General features: G+C 34.1%; 1 protein-coding gene across 1 annotated transcript in view; it reads left to right on the top strand.

Moving 5' to 3' along the window:
• Nucleotides 1–21,122, top strand: part of Atf2 (activating transcription factor 2) — a 73,765-nt gene that overhangs the window by 37,380 nt on the left and 15,263 nt on the right. Inside the window, 6 exon segments of the mRNA XM_052182720.1 lie at nucleotides 3,503–3,599; nucleotides 6,383–6,501; nucleotides 6,650–6,778; nucleotides 10,603–10,781; nucleotides 11,421–11,535; nucleotides 14,211–14,297. Coding sequence (XP_052038680.1) covers nucleotides 3,503–3,599; nucleotides 6,383–6,501; nucleotides 6,650–6,778; nucleotides 10,603–10,781; nucleotides 11,421–11,535; nucleotides 14,211–14,297 — 726 coding nt within the window.

Below are 21,122 nucleotides of genomic sequence, written 5' to 3'. Positions count from 1 at the left end.
ATCATGCATCATAAGCTGATTCAGAGGGGAAATTAAATACAATATATACTTAGCCCAAGTCTTATTGGAGATATATGTGAGTTAATAGTTTCTGTTATTGAACAGAGTTCCTCTTCAACTAAAGAAAAAAATAGCAAAAGTAGCTGATACCCTGATTACATGAAAACTTACTTCTACCCATTCAACAAATTAAATAGTAGTAGTAGTAGTAATTTATGTTGAAAATAACTGTAAAACCATAAGTGGCTGGTTCATAGGAAGTTCTGTAAGAGATGGCTTAGCATGTAAAAGCATATGTCAGACAAGCTGGCATTCTGAGTTCAATCCCCAGAGCCCCTGTGTAAAGACAGAACTAATACCACAGAGTAGTCCTCCGACCCCCACATAGGTACTGTGCTGTGTGTAACACTCTACCCCAACCCAGTATTAACAAAATCTGACAAAATATGGCCAAACCTTGGAAACAGATTTCTTACCTATTAAAATTTACACTAATTTACCGTGAACTCTGCATGTTTTTTTTCTTCTTATCTGCCCATTACCCTTTTCTATCTTAAGGTCCTGCCCAAAAAACTTCTCTTCATTTTCTTTTAACATTGTTGATTGAGATAAATGCTCAGGCTCTTGTTTTTGTTTACAGAAATGCATGAATTTTGTGCATTGTGCATTCAAATTGGACTTTGTCTAAAAGAATTGTATTAATTAAATATGTTCATACTGCCAGTGATATTATTATAATTATTCTACAGAGTTTATTCTTGAAACAAATTTTTTAGTTTATCTAGGAAATAATTCATATATATGTATACATATATGTACATATATGTACATATATGCATACATGTATATATATGTATCATAACATTTTTCATTTTAACTAGATAGAGAGTGAAAAATCAATCTGGTTTTGTACTTAGAAACTTAAGAGTATCAGAGTAAAAAGCCAAAGTTTCTTGTTAATTCAAATTTTCTCAGATAATTTCTCAAGGTCAGATTCACCTGTGTCCTTCACATTAAAAAAAAAAAGTTGCTATATTTGTAACTAATAGTTAGTTTGATCTTTGGATATTGTATAAATACATAACCCTTATATTTTTAGCTAGTCACTCCTTTTCTCTGAAGACAGAGTTTATTTTCATTCTCACATCATAAAATATTTGGTTGGTTGATTAGGTTTTTGTTGTTTTTGGTTATTTTTGCTGGTGCTAAGCATCATACCTAAGGCCTTCTACACAGCACTTTACCAGTAGACTATGCTTCCAGCTCTTACTGCTCCTTAGCATTGTAGCCAAACTAATCCAAAAAGAGAGCACTAGTAGAATAAAAATTCTAGGTGAAATTTCCCAAGCTTTTACCTTTTAATTTTGACAACTTCACAGATTTTTAAGAGTGTCACTTATAGCAAGATAATTTATAATCAAATGCTTTAATGATTGCCTTCTATAGAAAAGTTATATTGGGAGGTTCTCTGGAACCCAAAATGAATCTTACATGAAGATCCCTTTAATGTGGAATGTAATTTTAATACAAGGATAAAAAGCAGCAGTGTGAATAAGCTTTGCAGTATATTCATTGACTTGAGAGCTTTGTTTCTAAGAGTGCTTGTCAAACCACCACCAATTTCACCAAATCTGGGGAGGACTTTTGAAAGGATAAAGTAATAGGAAGATAACCTGAGTGTGGGAAAGTTGGATTGTACTCTTAGTGTCTACAGGTGAGTGACTAGGTAATGAAGGAGTAAACCAAGGGACAGAAGCCCTGAACAGTTCCCTCAGTGGGGAGATACAGACAGGTTCTGGAGAAGTGCTAGTTATTCCCATAAAATACGGATTAACTTTGTCTTGGTGTTTGTAAGTAAAGTAAAGCTTGATTGTCTTCTTCCTTTTAGAGATTTTAGAATCAATTGTTAATTTAAGGAGTTCATTTTTTTTCCCTTCCATTCATCTTTATGTAATGCTTACCACAGATTTGGAGGTCTTGGAAGGTGTTCGGCTTAATCAGATAATAGTGATAGAGGCCCAATAAGGAACATTTAGAGCACAGTGAACACTGATAGGTGGTCTTTTAACTTGAAACTGGAGAGATTAAGAGAGGGTTCAGTAGCGAAGAATGATTATGCTCTGCCAGAGGACTGGAGTTTGGTTCCCAGCACCCACATCAGGTGACCCACAACTTTGTGAGCTCCAGTTTTCTTCTTTTTATAAGCATTCACAGACACACACATGAACATAAGTAAAAATAAAATCTTTTTTAAAATTGAAGTTGGGAGCCCGGCAGTGGTGGAGCACACCTTTAATCCCAGCACTTGGGAGGCAGAGGCAGGCGGATTTCTGAGTTCAAGGACAGCCTGGTCTACAGAGTGAGTTCCAGGACAGCCAGGGCTACACAGAGAAACCCTGTCTCGAAAAACAAAACAAAACAAAATTGAAGTTGGGATTCTTGTGCTGGACATAGAATGCTAGTAGGTACTATGTATCAGACTTCTTAACAGTTATACTAAAATGTTAACACACCCCTATTTGTAAAGTAGTAGAAATGAGTAAGGGTTAATTTAACTTTTAAACCAGGAAATAGGCAAAACAAATGAGTGGTTTCCTATTTTGGGAACAGTGGTTCTTGATAAGGGGCTCTTCTTAAGGTTGATTTTCAGTAAGAATTTAAACATGAATGTGTTTGTCACAATCATAAGTGTCACTGGTCACATGTGGTACTTACCAGTGTAAGGTGAAAAAAGGCATGATAAATAGCTTTGAATATACATTCATTTTCACATGAGTTATGATTTTAAATGATTTTAAAAATCACTTTTTAAAAAACAATTTAAAATAAATTGAATTATTGTATTGTGACCACTGTTTCTTTGCCGAAGTATAACACAGAAATTCTTCACTACGGTAATATAAAGTCAGAGTTATTTTTTATTCCCCCCTCCTCTTTCTTTATAATTGAGACGGGGTTTTACTATATAGCCCTGGCAGACCTGGAGCACTCTATGTAGATCAGGCTAGCTTCAAATTCACAAAGATCTACCTCCCTAGTACTGGGATTAAAGGTGTATGTACACCACCATGCCTGGCCTCATATTAATTTCTTAATTTGTACAGGAGTCATTTTTAGAATATTATCAATTAAAAAGTGGTAAGTAACCTTACATCTAAGTAAATACAGTATTTTCTTAAAGTCATGAACTGCAAAGTACATATTTCATTGATATAATAAAAGAAGAGTAGTCTATTTTATTAATTTTTTTGCCGTAGGTTTTATTTTCAGGTCTCTCAGAAGAGTTATATACTATCATTTCTTATTCTTTAATAGTGGGTTTCTCTGATTATTTGGAAACTATTATGTCTTTGTGTGCTAACAGTAGATTGATTATCTTATAGTATAAACTGATATTTCACTGCTAACGGTGGTTTTACATGTTGTGGAAATTGATATCCTTTATCAGTTTTCCTTGATCAAATTGAAAATCTTAACTATATTTTAAAACTTTTTGCCACAGCGTTTTACCAACGAGGATCATTTGGCTGTCCATAAACATAAACATGAGATGACACTGAAATTTGGTCCAGCACGTAATGACAGTGTCATTGTGGCTGGTTAGTATATGCTTTTATTAATGGCTTATATAATATTTCACCCAGAATGTGCACAGTTTTGTGTATTCTCTGTAAATACTATAGTCTGGTAATAGTCCAATTGCTTCACTTACAGTAAATGTTGGCAACATGTATTTACCAATTACATTTCTATATGTTCTTTTGATCATTCATTTCACTTTTTTGTGTGCTTTTCAAATACTCATTTGAAGTCAGTTTTATAGAAGTTAGTTAGATCCCTTGGAGCATTCATGCCTTCTACAAAGTATGTTTTAACTGATAAGAAACTTTCTTTCAGTTGTCATATACCTGGTTTTCAAAACTTTTTGAAGATAGTAAATGATCAAGCACTCCCTAAACTTGGTCATTGTAATTTTGTTTAAAAATGTTTCAAGTGAAATGTTTTATGAATAAAATACTCTAAAGCTGGGATGTAGATCAGTAGTCTAATACTTGCCTGGCGTTCACAAGGCTCAGGTTTTAATCCCCAGCACTGCAAAATAAAACAAAATGTTCTTCATAAAGAAAACCTAAGTTCAGCTAGTGTGTGTGTATTTGTGTGTGCATGTGTGCGTATGTACATACCCTATAACCATATGGTATCACCCTGAGCAGATCATTGTTTTTCATATGTAAAAAGAGGAACCCAATTCATGTGTTAGCTTACCGTCACTCTGTCCTATATTAGCTGTTTTCTTTTATGTTGTATAGAACACATAATCTGTGTACTTGAATAATATATACTATCTATAACTTTAGTGTATTTGTTTCTTTCCTAAATAAACATTGTGATAGGTTCTATGTCAGATTTTACACATTTTAGCTCTGTCAGAACTAAAATGCATGTCATAAATATAGAATCTAGAGTCCTTTGTAAAGTGAAGATTATGTTATCCTATCTATAGTTCTAGAATTTAAATAGAATACTGAACAATAGTAGTACTTTTAAATTATAACTTAGTCTAAACACCATGTCCAGTGCTTTGGAGAGGTGCTAAGGCAGTATCAGATGGTTCCTCCTGTGCTTTTAGTATTGTAATTTCTGTAATTAATAAACGAGAGGGAGCAAAAAGTTGGTGATTTATTACAAGCAACCTAACATAGGGAACTTTGGACAGTCTTCAGTACTGTCAGTAAGGGACGTGGAACAAAGTGAGGTATGCACTGCTTGAAAGGTGTAAATAATAAGGAGGACCACAATAAAAAAGTAAAGAACACTAATTAAGGAAAATTAAAAACTACCTAGAAGGTATTTTCCTGGGTCTGAAGATCTTTGTTTCCTTGATGCTTACTGTCTTAGACATTCTCTGTAAACTTTGATCTCAAGAATTTTTTAATTTGGTTCCTAGATATTACTTTTAGTTCAGTATAAAAATAGAACATGTTCAGTCACAGCATTTTTACTAACATTGAATTAGTTTAATATAACTGTAAATAGAATGAATGCATGATGATCAGTAGCCTTAAGCAATCTGCATGTTAACCAGTTATGCCTGTGATGACTTTTCTCAAACCTGATGGTACTAGTAATAATCATCAATAAAAGTGATGTGGACTTGTGCATTTTCTGGATGTTTTTCTCTCTAATGTAAGTTGTGTTCATTCCTTATCAACTTCAACAAATCTTTTGGCTGTGAACAGTATTCAGTATTCACACTTAATATTTGACTAATTTGAATTAAAATAGACTTAAGCTGATATGTATACTCAAAACCCTTATTAATATATTATTTTAGAAGTTTTTAGGGCTAAAACTTAGGGTATAGGTTAAAGATTAAATAATGGGTAAGATTATAACATAAGTGGACCCTGCAGTAATTCTAATATTGTTTTCACTGTCTAAGACAAGCCTACCTTATATCTAGCATGTATGATGAGTGAAATACTTATAGGCAGTACATGTGAGGGGCAAAGATTAAATTATAATACCCACTGTAAAAACTCAGTAATTAACAAATATCTGACTCTCAGCTGAACAGATTTTATCTTAAACCAGTGCTGTACTAAGTAGACTAGATTCTGTATATAACCTCTAAAATTGCTGCCCTAAAATGCATAAAATGTGAATAAATATTTAATGTGCTACCAACCCTAATGTAAACAAATATCCCTCAAAATAAGAAGACTAAATTGGAAAGACTTGTAAGTTTAGTGTCAGTCCTTCATTTGTTCTACATCCAGTACATGAATACTCAGTATAATGCTAATGTACATGTCACTGAGTATATATTCAGATATCATTGAAATAGTTTAGGCTATAAGAAAGTTGAGTTTGCATCATTATTAAATTAGGCTAAACCACTTCTTTTAGGGGGTGGGAAACTTTTGCTTTCACTTTTCCCCCTTTCAGCATTTTGATGTAAAAATGTATATTAAGTTTGACTTTGTAATACTTTATGAACAGATAATGAATGTGCAAAGTTAAAATATGTATTTGCTCTCTTTAGTTTTCCCTAAATTATATACATCTAACAATCAGAATTTGAATGATGAACTTTGAAAAATTCATATCACTTTGTTATATAACAATAATTATTTGTCCAAAATATGCTTATTTCACTCAGTTGTACACAGAGCATACAAGAACATTGGTGAAGTTGGCAAAATATCTTGATGTAAAATACAGCTTGATCAAATTTTGTTTTAAAGAAAAGCATTTCTTTAAAGAGAGAAATAACATTTGACTGAGCCAGTGCCACTGATTTGTTAATTTGCTAGGAGCATTTTAGAATCTTAACATGATCATTTATATTTGTATGCTTACTTCTTGACATTTATTTCAGATCAGACTCCAACGCCAACAAGATTCCTAAAAAACTGTGAAGAAGTGGGTTTGTTTAATGAGTTGGCAAGCCCATTTGAGAATGAATTCAAGAAGGCTTCCGAAGATGACATTAAAAAAGTATGTTGTTAACCATGAAATTATACAAAAAATACTTCTATTAGGAACACAATAATGATTTTCACAATTTGATGTTTCTCAGTTTAATAATTTTGCTTAGCTGTTTTTTAAAACTTAATTACAAAGTTTTCTTTATTGTTTGTATTAGATGCCTCTAGATTTGTCTCCTCTTGCAACACCCATCATAAGAAGCAAAATTGAGGAACCTTCTGTCGTAGAAACAACTCACCAGGATAGCCCTTTACCTCACCCCGAGTCTACTACCAGTGATGAAAAGGTTAGAACTATAAGAAAGATAACCTTTCAGGAAATTTTTCTTAATTTAATGCCTTATTTATTGTTTATATTTGTGGGTGTGCATGGCCTGTGATGGTCAGAGGACAACTTGTAGGTGCCGATTCTCTTCTTACGCTCTGTAGGTCTAAGGTATCGAGCTCAGGTTTTCAGGCTTGGTGGTAAGCACCTTATCTACTGTGCTATTTCACTGTTCCCAAACTTGATTATTTTTAATCTGTATGAAACATTAAAGTATTAAATTTTATATAATTCAATAGAAGATTACAGGTTTTATATACAAAAACCTCTATGAATACTTTAAGGTTTCCTAGGCTATTGTTGTTGAGTTACATTATGATGTGTACATCATCATTTTTTCACTTGAAAATCACATAAAATGAACAAATTTATATAGGAGCACTGTCTTCACATAAAGAGACAGTGACAGTGTTCCTTTTTAAATGATATTATAAAAACATAACATGAATAGATTTCTACCATGAGAATATAGTCATTTATCGCTGATAGGGATACAACTTTTTAAAAAGTCTCAGTAAGCAATCTCATCATTCTTTCCAAAGCAGAGTGTATCTACACAAGTGTAGACAATATAACCTACTATATACTTAGTATGTTATGAGATGTTTTTCCCAGATTAAACCTGTACTACTTAATAGTACTATATTGACCGTGTAGGTAGTTACAGCATACTGGTATTTAAACATAGAAAAGGCACAATTAAAAATGCAGGCTGGGAGGGTGGTTCAGTTGCTTCATAAGCCTGACAACTTGAGTTTTGATTCCCCAGAACCCACATAAGAACCAGATCTATAGTACTAGTACCTGTAATCCCTTCATGCTCTTAAGGGAGATGAGAGGAGGAGGAGGAGCAGGAGGTAGGGAAATCTCCAGAAACTCATAAGCCTGCTACCTAGCTTACACAGTGGCAAGGAATCTTTGTGTCAAACAAGATAGAAAGGCAAAAACTCACACCCAAAGGTTGTCCTCTGGCCTCTATGTGTGCATGCCTGCATCCCCACACACACATGTACACATACATGTATACTCTCACATATACACACAGAGAGAGACAGACAGACAGACATACTGACTGACTGATTAACCAACCACCAGTATAAAAAATTATAAAGGGTATACTTTAAAGGGCACTGAGTAAAGCTTATAGGGTGGAATTTATACTGCAGGACAAAGTGAATGTGTATCAAGTGAATGTGAAGGCTTGGGACATGACTTTATACTCCTGTTGGCTATACAGACACTATATATAGACTACACTAAATGTATCTTTTTAATTCTTTCAATAACAAATTAGTCTGTCTTACTGTAACTTTTATAAAGTTTCTCATTTTTAAAACTTCTTTCCTAGTAACATTTATTTTGAATCACAAGTAGGTAGTATAGGCATACAATAGTACTTTGTTTATATCCTTATTCTTTACTACTCCTTCCCCTAATACTGAGAATTGAAATTCTGAACAGGTACCCTGCCACTGAACTATAGTCTCAACCCCAACCTTAGAATTCTTGGAAGCTAAGCGCATATCCTCTTTCCTTAGATTTCCCAAAATCACAATTTTTAATGGTTATATTTCATTATTATCTTGATATATTTAATTATCCTCTTACTTCTTAACATATGGTCATTTCCACATTTATTATAGTATTTAAGGATCCTGAGAACAGTCTTATTTCCCTGCAGAGCATTCCTTTCCCTTTATATTTTCCAGTTTTCTTTCTATGTGGCTAGTTCATCATCTTCTAGGGGTGCTGCTTCTACATTCCTTAGCCATTAGTTCCTTTTAGGTAGTACATAGTTTCACTAAGTTGTAGAAAATCAATTCTAGACCTCCTCTGTTCTAATTTTCTTTTTAGAGATTTCCATCAAGACTTGTAATTTTAGAAACTATAAATTGGTAATTCCCAAATTTTTATCAGCCATCGTTATCTATACTGATTACTAAACACAGTTTCTCTGTTGGCATCTCCTTTGCTTTGTCTAGGGAACATCTCAGTATGCCTGAAACTAAGCCCTTAATTCTGTCCTCATTTGTCCTCAAGCCTCTGTGTCATTGTCTCAGCTATCATCTTTCAGCTGTACCACTACTACCCCTGCTTCTCTCTTTTCCTACTTCAGTGCTGAGAATGGAATCAAGAGCCTCAAGCATGTGCTCCAGACTACTGAGGGTTTCTCTTTCTTTTATTTTTCTTGTAAAACACAAAGTTTCTGTATATTTCCCAAGCTAGTTTCATATTAATAATTAATAATTGACTGTGTGAGTTTCCCTGGGTTGCTGAAACTGTGTAACTGCATGCCAACCATACCAGGTTAAAATTTCTTTCTAACCTGCTTCTATTTCTGATCTGCTTCCCTTAGTTCTGAGTGTGGAACTTAAAAATTTATGGAGTCATTCTTCTCTCTGCTGACAGTCTTAGCAATTTGCTCTTGTAGACAATTTCTATTTATTTCTTAGGAAAAGCCTCATTGATTTTGACTGTCTAGCCGTCCGTCCTCATTTCAGGCTCTCCTTTGTCATCAAATATTCTCGGGTTTTTCCTGCCTAGCATTACTTCTTTCTCCATAGCTTGTTCTCCTCTTGATTCTTTCAATATCAGATCAGATTTCTTTTTGCAAGGTTTTCTTCCTTCACTATTACAGTGCCCAGCTCTACCTTACCCTCTGCTAAATCATCTGACTTACTATATTATTGTTGAACATTTAATGTCCACTTTGGTAGGAAGTTTCCCTGACAGTTTCATGCACTCTGCTCACTAGTTCTTGAGTTGGAAGTTTTTAGATGTGCTGAAGACTGTAGTTACAATGTTACCAATTTCTACTTCCTAGTATCTTAATAAAACTCTAACTGTAAGTAGCTATATAAAGACCAGTTCAAAAGAACACAAGGAGTTCTGGGTAAGGCCCTTATCTCTTTTATAATCTGTAAAACTAGGAAATATTTTAGGACTCATCCTGGCTGATTCATAAATTATATTTCTCTTTAGTTTGGAAAGCTCTCAGCTATACCTACTAATTTTGTATAACTTACAGCATCAGTATTACTTGGTCTTTTAATACTAAAAAATTAATGTTACCAATTGAAAAACTACCTGAGATTAGCAGACTGGTTTTTTTGGGTTTTTTATTTGTTTGTTTGTTTGTTGGGTTTTTTTTTGGTTGTTGTTGTTCTTATTTTATAACGTCTTAAAAAATTTCCCTTTGTTTGTTTGTTTTGTTTTTTGAGACAGGGTTTCTCTGTTTAGCTTTAGCTGTCCTGGAACTTGCTCTGTAGACCAGGCTGGCCTCAAACTCAGAGATACACCTGCCTCTGCCTCCCTGGGATCAAAGGCGTGCATCACCACCACATCTTAAAACATTTCTAAACACCAAATTGTTTAAGTCATAGCACTACCTTGTTGGATCCGTTTCTTAATTTTGCAATACAATAAGCAAGTAGGATATGACAGTCCCCTCCAGGTTTTGTTTTTTGACTACTGAAAGTAAATTGTATTTGTATTTCTTACTGAAATTCTCACAGAAACATTGCTAAGTAGCCCAGCCTAGTTTATGTTAGAGTAATAAAGAAACACATTGAACCAAAAACACAGATTTTTTTTTTAATTTTAAGAATTGTATTTGAACTTTACAACTGCCTAGATATTTTCAGTTAACTTTAGACATTAATTTACTTGTAGAGGCATTAAGTATTATCTAGTGGTTACTTTCATAAATGTGTTACATTCTGTTCACTGAGGTACATGAATTAACTTGCGTTTTTAAATACTACCCTTTATCTTAAAATTAAATAGGAAGTACCATTGGCACAAACTGCACAGCCCACATCAGCTATCGTTCGTCCAGCATCATTACAGGTTCCCAATGTGCTGCTCACAAGTTCTGACTCAAGTGTCATTATTCAACAAGCAGTACCTTCACCAACCTCAAGTACTGTAATCACCCAGGCACCATCCTCTAACAGGCCAATTGTGTAAGTGATTCCAGTCAGTCACTGACTGTACGTGAGTTGTTAGGGTAATTTTTACTATGGTTTTCCCTAGGATATTTAATTACTTGAATTAAATTATGTGTGTGAGTATGAGTGAGTGAGTGAGTGAGTGAGTGTGTGTGTGTGAGTGAGAGAGAGAGAGAGAGAGAGAGAGAGAGAGAGAGAGAGATCTACCTATCTTGGGTTTTGGAAACTTTTAATATTTTTAAAATAATATCTGACACATTGGACAATAAATATCTAAATCTTGGCTAAAACAAACAGTGAGCATAGACTATAAGTTTAAGATGGTCTTATTTTTATGGTTTTTGACACAAAACAAGTTACTCCATTTCAAGATGACATTTGTCTCAGTTCTTAAAAGTAACTCCCAAGACCTTTCTGATGAGAAATTTTCTCATTTCACAAATTAGAAATTCATGATTTTTCCCCAGGCTCTTTTTTTTAAATACTCATACATAGATCATGCATTTAAGATGCAATTAAAAGTATCTAAGTTTTGGAATTTGCCTTTTGAAGGTTAGAAAACTTATTTTTAAGTAATAGGAGGAAAAAGACTGTAATTTTGCAGAGGTGGTTGATATAGATCTTTACATTTTTCCCTTGTTTTGTTTTTCTTAGTCCTGTACCAGGCCCATTTCCTCTTCTATTACATCTTCCTAATGGACAAACCATGCCCGTTGCTATTCCTGCATCAATTACAAGTTCTAATGTGCATGTTCCAGCTGCAGTCCCAGTAAGTTGGAAAGTTAGTCTTTGTGTCAAAACTGGTCTTGGTAAAATAACCAGAAAATATACTTGAACTGATTGATTGGCTTACTAAATGGAATTTATCAAAATGCTTATTAATGGGGAGTAATATTTATTCATCAATACCTGTAATCAACTATAATATTTTAGGCAAACATAATTGGACAGAAAACATTTCTCTACCCTCCCTGCCCACACTTGTTTTCTGTATCCTTTTTGTACTATTTCTTGGTTTAACTCACTTCAGTTTGACTAGATTTGTGAAATTCAAATATTTCCAATTTCTTAAGATACTTGTATTGGAATGCTATTAAATAACTATGGTGTTTATAGTTATAAAAACTCTTCAGAAAAACACACTTGTCCTTTATGGTTACATAAATTTCTTTGATGGCCCAAGCCTGTTAAGGTCTAAATATTCATGATGACACATGCCAGTAATCCCAATAATCAACAGGCAGAGATAAGATCTGAAGTTCATAGTTAGCCTCAGCTAAATAATAAACTTGAGGCTAGCCTGGGCTACTGTTGTAAGAAAATCCAAAGGAAGTTTATGAGAAACTCATTAAATAAACAAATTTTGGAAAATACAGAAAAGGTAACTGTCTATATTGAGTTATCGATTGAACATTTAAAAACATATTGTTGGAAATGTGTGGTTAAGGGCTTGTACTGTTCTTGCAAAGGACATGAGTTCAGTTCCCAGCACCCATTTTGGATGGCTCACAACTGACTATTGCTCCTGCTGTAGAAGATCTGACAACTTGGGCCTCCATGGGCACCTGCACACAGTATACATGCCCACCCATAGATAAACACATGTACGCATACTTGAAAAAATTAAATTATTTAATAGCATGGTATTTAAAATGATGAAAATTTTCTTTTTTTTTTTTATATCATATTTCACAAAATAGTTTTATTCTAGAAAGGAGACTATACTTTCAAATAAGTCGTCAACATTTCACATTTTCATCCTGAAAAGAACTTTAGATATCTAGCAAAGTTGTCCAAAGCATACAATTTTCATTTTTCCTAAATTATTTATAGTGCATATATAATTTAAAGCTTTCTTAATAATTTACCATAAAAAATAATTTATGTCTTAGTCATTCATGTAATGAGTATAGTTTGGTTTTTATTTTTTCTGGGACTGGTGAGATGTCTCAGTGGATAAAGACACTAGCTACCAAGTTTGACAACCTTTGTTCCAATCTCCATGTCCCACATGGTGGAAGGAGAGAACCAATGCCAACACTTGTCCTCTGACCTCCATATGTGTGCCATGACATGTATGTGGGAACATATATACAAAGTAAACAAGTGTAAAAATTTTACTGTTATTACATGAATAGTGTTGATTCATGTGGTATAATCCTTTAGTGTATTGCTTTTTGAGAATTTTTTTTAAGCCTACTTATAACGACATTCTAAAATTTGTGGTTTGGATATGCTCCTCAGCAATATTAGTAGCATATTAAGTATTAGGTTTATTTAAAGCCTTCCAGCTACCTTCCTTTCTTCCTTCCAGTTTTGAAACAGGGTCCCATTAATGTATCACTGGCTGGTCTGGAACTTTGTGGATTAGGCTGGCCTTGAACTCACAGAGATCCATCTGCCTCTGCCACATTAGTGCTGGAATTTTTAAGTAATTTAAATATCCAAACTATCATTGATGGAGGTATTTCCAAAATATTTTGTCTACTTTAAAGAGAACCTTGTTACTCAGATTGCATTACTTAAAGTCTTAGTGAAGACACAGGTAAAGGTTTACTTTCTCTTTTTTGAAGATATTTTTAAAGCAGGAAATATTCTTGCTTTGTATTTGAGATTAAATGGTTATCCTTTTAAATGTGCCTATATTAAAAGAATCTTGCAATGAAAAAAGAGACTAACCACTGTTCACATAACAACTGCTAAAGTGAAAAGTGAAAGTGGCAAACCCTGTTAAATATTATCTGAGATATTGTCAGGGGACACCACTTTCTGTGTTATTACACAGTACTTTAATACATCAATGCACATATATATTTTAGAAAATTCATGTACTTATTTTAATAAATTACAGTTTATGTTGAAATTATTTTAATTTTTATTGTCACAGATTTGATAGCCCTTTTAAATGCAAAATTGGAATGTAAAAGATAATGTACACATTTTTGTATCAGTCACTTTGAATATTATGGGTTTATAAGAAGGAACAGTTAAAACCAGGCCAACTGGAACATGCCTGTTAGACCAACTACTTAAAAGGCTGAGACTAAAAGCTAACCTGGACTTTTAGAGTGGGTTCAAAGCCATCCAAAATAACTTTATGAAATCCTGCCTCAAAAAAACAAAAGTGGGTAGTGATAGAGCTTTATAATAGAGAACTTGACTCATATGTACAAGACTTTGGGTTTGATCCTTGCAGGTAGATTGGGAAGGAGAATATAATCCTTTGAGAAAGATTAAAACATGGGAGGTGAAGAAATTGACAACTTTCGAAAGATAAATCAGGTTATATAGTTAATCAGAATTCAGTGCAAACATATAATCAGCTACGGTTAAAATTTATAATTTTCTAAATCCAAAGGTACAAATTATAGTCATGTGGAATAAAAAAGGTACTTTTTATTTTGTAAATACTGAATAAAAGTTATTTTAAATATCTTTTCACAGCTTGTTCGGCCAGTCACCATGGTGCCTAGTGTTCCAGGAATTCCAGGCCCTTCCTCTCCTCAACCAGTCCAGTCAGAAGCAAAAATGGTAAGCAAATTTTTTTTTATTGAACATTATTGAGTCTCTCTCTCTTTTATTAAGGCCACCATTTTTTAAAGTTGTGGGCTGTATTGCACTATAGAAGAACCAAAATTTTTGGAAAAAAAAAAGCTTCCATTAGTGTAGTGACTGGCTAATGATACTTTAAATATAAAGTATAAGCTGGAAATAAATTCTAGTTTCTGTTGCTTATGATCTGTCTGGTTTGGACTATGCCTTAAACTCCTGGTAGAGGTTCTGAATAAATACTATAGCTGAAATTAAGCAGGAGCTCTGAAAGTAGTGTTGAGCAGTTACACATAACTTATCTAGTAGCATGCCTGTTAGAAAACATTGCATGTGATTAAACGGAAAACCTATTTTTCTTTTGTGCTTTCAGCATTATAGTATTTATATTGTTTAAAAAGATAGGCTAAAGGAGCTGGAAAGATGGCTAACTAGTTAAGAGCACTGGCTGTGCTTACAGATAACCCAGATTGAGTTCCAGCACGCACATGGTAGTTCACAACTGTCTTATAATTCCAGCTCCAAAGGATCTGACACCTTTATACAGACATGAATTTAGAGAAAACATCAGAATACATAAAATAAAAATAATTAAATCATAAAGTATTTTTAGAAAAGAGCTATAGATGATCAATCAGGAGATAAGACTTTAATCCTCATTTTGTATTTGCCATCCTTTGGGTCTTTTCCCTCATATAGTACTCATGTAGCAAGTACTCTGCTACTAACCTGCATCTTGGTTTGTTTTTGTTTTTTGTTTTGTTTTTTGATACAGGCTTTCTCTGTATAGCCCTGGCTGTCCTGGAACTCACTCTATAAGCCAGGCTGGCCTTGAACTCAGAAACCTGCCTGCCTCTGCCTCCCAAGTGCTGGGATTAAAGGCCTGCGTTACCACAGCCCGGCTCCTGAGCTGCATCTTAACCCCTCTATGTTTTGTTTTGTTTTGTTTTGTTTTGTTTTGAGAAAGGGTCTCATTAAGTTGCCCTGGGTGGCTTTGATCTCACTCTGTTGCCTAGATAGGCTTTGAACTTGGTATCCTCTTGCCTCAACTTAGGTTTGTATTACTAGGCCCAATATGACTTGCATTTTTCTGAGATTCAGTTTTCTTATCTGTAAAGTAAAAGAATCAGCTTTAATTCCTAGATTTTTTTTCTTAATTCAGATCCCATAAACTGTCTTAACATTCTTGAGGAAGGAGCATGAAAAAAATTTCTCATTTATCTAAATCAGTATGTGATAGACTCTCTGTGGTCTACTAATGATTCAATGATAATTTTTCTTAGTATCAATTAATACATCTTAGTAAATAATGGATAACCATTGTTAGATTGTTATTTGCTCCAATTCTTTTTAAGCACTATGGTAATACAAATTTGCACACAGAAGAATATTTCTTGCCAAACGGTGGTGGTGCACACCTTTAATCCCAGCACTTGGGAGGCAGAGGCAGGAGGATTTCTGAGTTCGAGGCCAGCCTGGTCTACAGAGTGAGTTCCAGGACAGCCAGGGCTACACAGAGAAAACCCTGTCTCGGAAAAAAACAAAAACAACAACAACAAAAAAAAAGTCTTAATGTCTTAATAAAATAATACAACTAAATTAATCTTAAGTCTAAACATTTTAACCTGAAATCCCACAGTAGCCAAACATGGAAGGAAGGAAGGGAGGGAGGGAGGGAGGGAGGGAGGGAGGGAGGGAGGGAGGGAGGGAGGGAGGGAGGGAGGGAGGATGGATGGAAGGAAGGAAGGAAGGAAGGAAGGAAGGAAGGAAGGAAGGAAGGAAGGAAGGAAGGAAGGAAGGAAGGAAGGAAGGGAAGGAAGGAAGGAAAAGAAAAGAAAAGAAAAAAGAAATCCAAGGATAGCCTGGTTCTCAATGTTACCAAATAAGTATAATTTGCTTGGGGTGTGTGTGTGTGTGTGTGTGTGTGTGTGTGTGTGTGTTTTCAAGATAGGGGTTCTCTGTTTAGCCTTGGCTGTCCTGGAATTTAGCCTTGGCTGTCTAGGGTGGCCTAGAACTCAGAGATCCTCCTGTCTCTGCCTCAAGAGTGCTGGGATTAAAGATGTGTGCCAACAAGCCCTTCTGAAACTTAACTTTTCAAGGACCAGAGAGGCCAGTGAGTTAACTCAATACGGAAGTGATTGCCATCAAAACTGATAACCCGAGTTTGATTCCTGAGACTTACCTACATAGTAGAAAGATAGAGCCAGCTCTGACCTCCACACATGCATATGTACACATAAACACAATAAATAAGTAAATAAATAAACGTAAAAATTTTTCTTGAAGCATAAATGTCAGTGTCTAGTTTATTAAATTCTGGGAGTTGAAAAGACTTAATAAATACACAGTTCTGCCATTCCATCTGAAGTTTGCCATTGTGTTCCTTACCCAGTATACAGAAACATCTTAATTGTCAAAAAAAATAATAATAATCTCCTACATTCAGAGGCAGAACATCACATCTGTTCTTTTCAAATATATGAGTGCTAGCTCACATGCCTAGATCTATGTAATGTTTTAAACAATTCTGACTCTGTACCTATCTGTAGCTCCCATATAAATTCTTTTTCCCTTTCACTGCTATAGTTGAATTTTGCTATGTTGTTTTGGTAAAAATACTGGCATTCAACTATTTAAATATATTTTTTTAAGATTTATATGTTATGTATGTAGGTGTTTTGCCTGCGTGTGTATATGCCACAAATGTGCAGTACCCAGAGTCCAGAAGAGGATATGAGAATCTCTGGAACTGGAGTAATAGACCATTGTGATTGTAAGCCAATTGTATAGGTGCTGGAAACTGAATTCTGGTCTTCTAGAAAACTAAAAATGTGATCCAGAAATAAGTACAGACTCAGAAATATCTAAGTTTATCTAATACTTTTTAACATCGTAGAAGAATTCTCAGAATCTGTGTATTTCTACAAAATTACACTAGGTTTCATGAAATTTAGGCTTAAGAGATTTGTCACTAACTCCATAAACCATAGATACTTATTTTTTTATATTACTCTTTTAATAAGTGTAACTTTCCTGAATGTTTATAATTTAAAAAGAAAAGAAAAAAGAAAAAAAGAAACACTCCTTAAAGTAAGATCACCTTGGAGTTCTGTCCAGGTTTTGTAAAGTGAGTTCCTCCAGTCTGACTTCTTTAAGACTGTGTGACAAACCAAGAAATATCTTTGCACACAGTGGGTAGCCAGTGGTTTTCCTGCAGGGGGTTTCTACTAAAAGCTGACACAGGGCATCTTGGCAAATGTTCAGAAACCTACATAAACTTAGCTGGGCCCTGCATGGAACCTCATGTTCAGCAGAATTCTTCTGACCTGTCTCTGCATGCCAAGCTAATCAGCAAACACCTAATGAGCCCACACTAAAGAAACAGACCCTCTCCCTACCGACTTCATTTTCATGTGTTCTCTAGGGGTAGGAAGACAAGACTTCATGAGGACTGATGATACTGCAAAGACTACAATAATGATAATTAACTTGCTGAATTTAGAAGATTATGCTGTTAATTAGTTGCAAAATAAAGATAAGTAATACAGCAGCAGATGGTAGGATAACACCCAGGAGAAGGAGGGTTATCACTCTGATGAGCTTCTGTGGCACTTATGAAATATGGATCCGACTTGTTCATAAATTGCGCCTAGAGCACATTATCTTTTTCTTTGAACTATGATGGAGTAGTTTGTTCCTACTGAGTTCTGACAGATGTGATAACATTTATTTTCAGGTGCTGCATAAACATAGATAATAAATAACTTTTTTTTGTTAAGGAAACACATCTGAATGAGTGTGTAAGATGGGTGGGTCAGTGCAATAAGCTATTCGTTCTTTAATTGGTTTAATCTGTCTCTAAGAAAATACCTTTAAGTATAGCAATTCAAATTTATATCATGAAAAATTAACTGTAAACACACATTTGTTTGCTTCTTAGAAATATGTTTTATTTTTTGAAACAGTGAATATCTTTACCGTAAAATTAAAACTGTTCCCTGGTTTTATTGCACATGTTGGATATTATAGACATTTTAAATCTTATTTAAGTGTTCAACCGTTATTTCTCTAGATACTCACTTTTTATTTACTTATATTAAGCTTCTCTTTTGAGAGAAACGTTGATCTTAATATGGACTAAGCAATATATGAAATTTAATTGATTACAGATGTACTTAGAATACTTAATACTAGGCTAGAACTCTTTATTTTTGCAAAGCTCTTGTTTAAAATACTGAATTGCCAGTCAACAGAATTTCTCCTTTTATCTCTATCCTAACTCATTCAGTGATTTTTGAGAAGAAACTTCAATCTTCGGGAAGTTTTTTCACTTTTAACATGGTGATTGATTTCTGTATCTCTGCCTAACCCTATTTGTAAATCAAATGTCCATAAACATAGATAATAAATAACTTTTTTTAAAGGAAACACATCTTAATGAGTGTGTAAGATAGGTGGGTCAGTGCAATAAGCTATTCGTTCTTTAATTGGTTTAATCTGTCTATAAGAAAATACGTTTAAGTATAGCAATTCAAATTTGGTATATTTAGATTTGCATTAATTCTTTTAGCAAAGGTATTTGGCCTTAAAAATATCAAAATAATTGAATATGAGTGAATTTTAGATATCCCTATATCAGTTGATGTGAAAGTTTACTGACTACTTTCATCACCTTGCTTAATCTATTTTTTTAAAGCTTACATGCACTTTTGTGTAATTTTTAAAATTGGCAATTGAGAGCAATGTTAATTAACCCTTAAATCTCTTTCTTATAGTCTATACCCAATGGCACACTTTATAAGTCAGACCCGTTGTAATCAGTGTAACAGCATGGAGCAAACATTAGTGCTTCCTCACTGCATGAGTGCTGTATACCCTAGGGCAGTCAAGAGAGGATAATGAATGAATACTGATGCTGCTGTAAGTGCTCTAGATGGTAGTAACTTGCCCTACTAAAGATTATTCAAGAGAGTGATGTTTATGTACTTCAGACTCCCCTTTGTGTAGTTACTGTATTTCATTAATTCTGAGTTAAGCTCTTCACTATAAAACTTTAAATGCTCTTAAATTCTATGATGTTTTGTACCTAAGGACTTAAAAATGTTTTGCCAACACAAAATCTACTAAGCTCAACCTCTGAATACATTATACATTTTATACTCAGAAATTAAGCTCCAGCATAGATTAGGTATTATTGCTTATGTTTTGGTGTCTAATATTCATTCTGATGTTGTAAGGCATAAATCTGAAAATTGACCATCTCCCCAGAGTCTTCTCTGTTCTGTTTATGTAATGTTACCTACACTGCTGTTTCCCAGCTTTTATCTTTCTGCCTCCTGTTCTTGAATATTTTCCTAAGTGTTCCTGATTCTGTCAGTTACTAATTTGGTTAGGTATCTGATTTGTTTTAATCTATCCATTTAGCATTATCCTGTCTGTTATTAGTTTTATTTTTGTGTATTTGTTATTAATGTTATTTCAATTTGCTTAAAATGGGGAGGGGGGACCAGAGATGACATCTAGATTCACGGTTTGGACATCATTTATGTATAACAGACTGTTAGTTCATACCAGTGCTTCCGATGAGCTCCAAACACATTTGGAAAATAAAAATTTGTATAAACTAAACTCTCCCAATTCTTTGCCCCTATGCTGAGAACCTGCAGACTTTTTTCTTAAGAAATAAGGAAACCTGCTAATGAGGTAGCTCAGTGGATAAAGGCACCTGCTACCAAATCTGACCACTTGAGGTTGATGCCAAGGACCCACTTACTAAAAGGAGAGAACCAACTCCTACAAGTGGTTGTGATCTTCCCCTGTGCTCCGACGGTATGCACGTGCATACACATAAAATAAATAAACATACATTTTTTAATAAAAAAGAAATAAGGAAACAATCATTTAAGAAGTACCTTTGTAGGTCAGCTAGTTTTGCATATTTAATTTTTGCTTAATTCCTACAAGGAAATTATCACTAATTTCCTAAATGAAGATATTAAAAGATTGATTTGTTTATTAAGGTTGTAGTTTGAGGGAGTTAAATATCAATTTGTGTTTTTGTTGTATAATGACCAATGAATCATGACCAATGAAGATGCTAGAACCTTGTAAACATTGTGCTTTATGTCATTCATAAAATCAGCCAGAAAAGAGAAAGAAACACACTTGATCTGGGTGATGTGGTTTAGCAGTTGGCAGTGTTAATTCTTGTCGTTCTCAGTCCCCAATGTTTTTATTTGAATAATTAAACTATATAGTCTCAGGTGATCTTTTCTGTTCTCTGTATTTTATAGTGAGAATAAGTACAATATATATGTACTTAGTTAGCATAGGGGCAAAGAATTGGGAGAGTTTAGTTTATACAAATTTTTGTTTTCCAAATGTGTTTGGAGCTCATTGGAAGCACTGGCATGGCCTAAACTGTTTGTTATACATAAATGATGTCCAAACCGTGAATCTAGATGTCATCACTGGCCCTCTCCCCGTTATATGGTATAAAGTAGGATACCATTATAACATGGTATCCTAAGTCTGTTAAGACCTAATAATTAAGCTAACTTATTAACAAGGCTATATGACCTTGAGTCAAATGATGGTTAGTTATCTGATCTGTAAAAGATTGGTTCCAATTAAACTGGTATCCAATTAAAGAGGAAATGCCTACTAAAATACATATATAATGATCTCAGGTGAATTCTGGTGACATTTTTTATGTAACTTTTTATGGATTATGCACCATATATAATGCAGAAATTGCTAGATTTTGGATATTTGTAGAATTTTATAAGTTGTGTTAGTTGGAATAAA

The sequence above is a fragment of the Apodemus sylvaticus genome, chromosome 5 (genome assembly GCF_947179515.1).
Source record: "Apodemus sylvaticus chromosome 5, mApoSyl1.1, whole genome shotgun sequence".
Taxonomy (NCBI): domain Eukaryota; kingdom Metazoa; phylum Chordata; class Mammalia; order Rodentia; family Muridae; genus Apodemus; species Apodemus sylvaticus.
The sequence above is the reverse complement of the archived record's forward strand: the minus strand, read 5'-3'. Positions and strand labels throughout refer to the sequence as shown.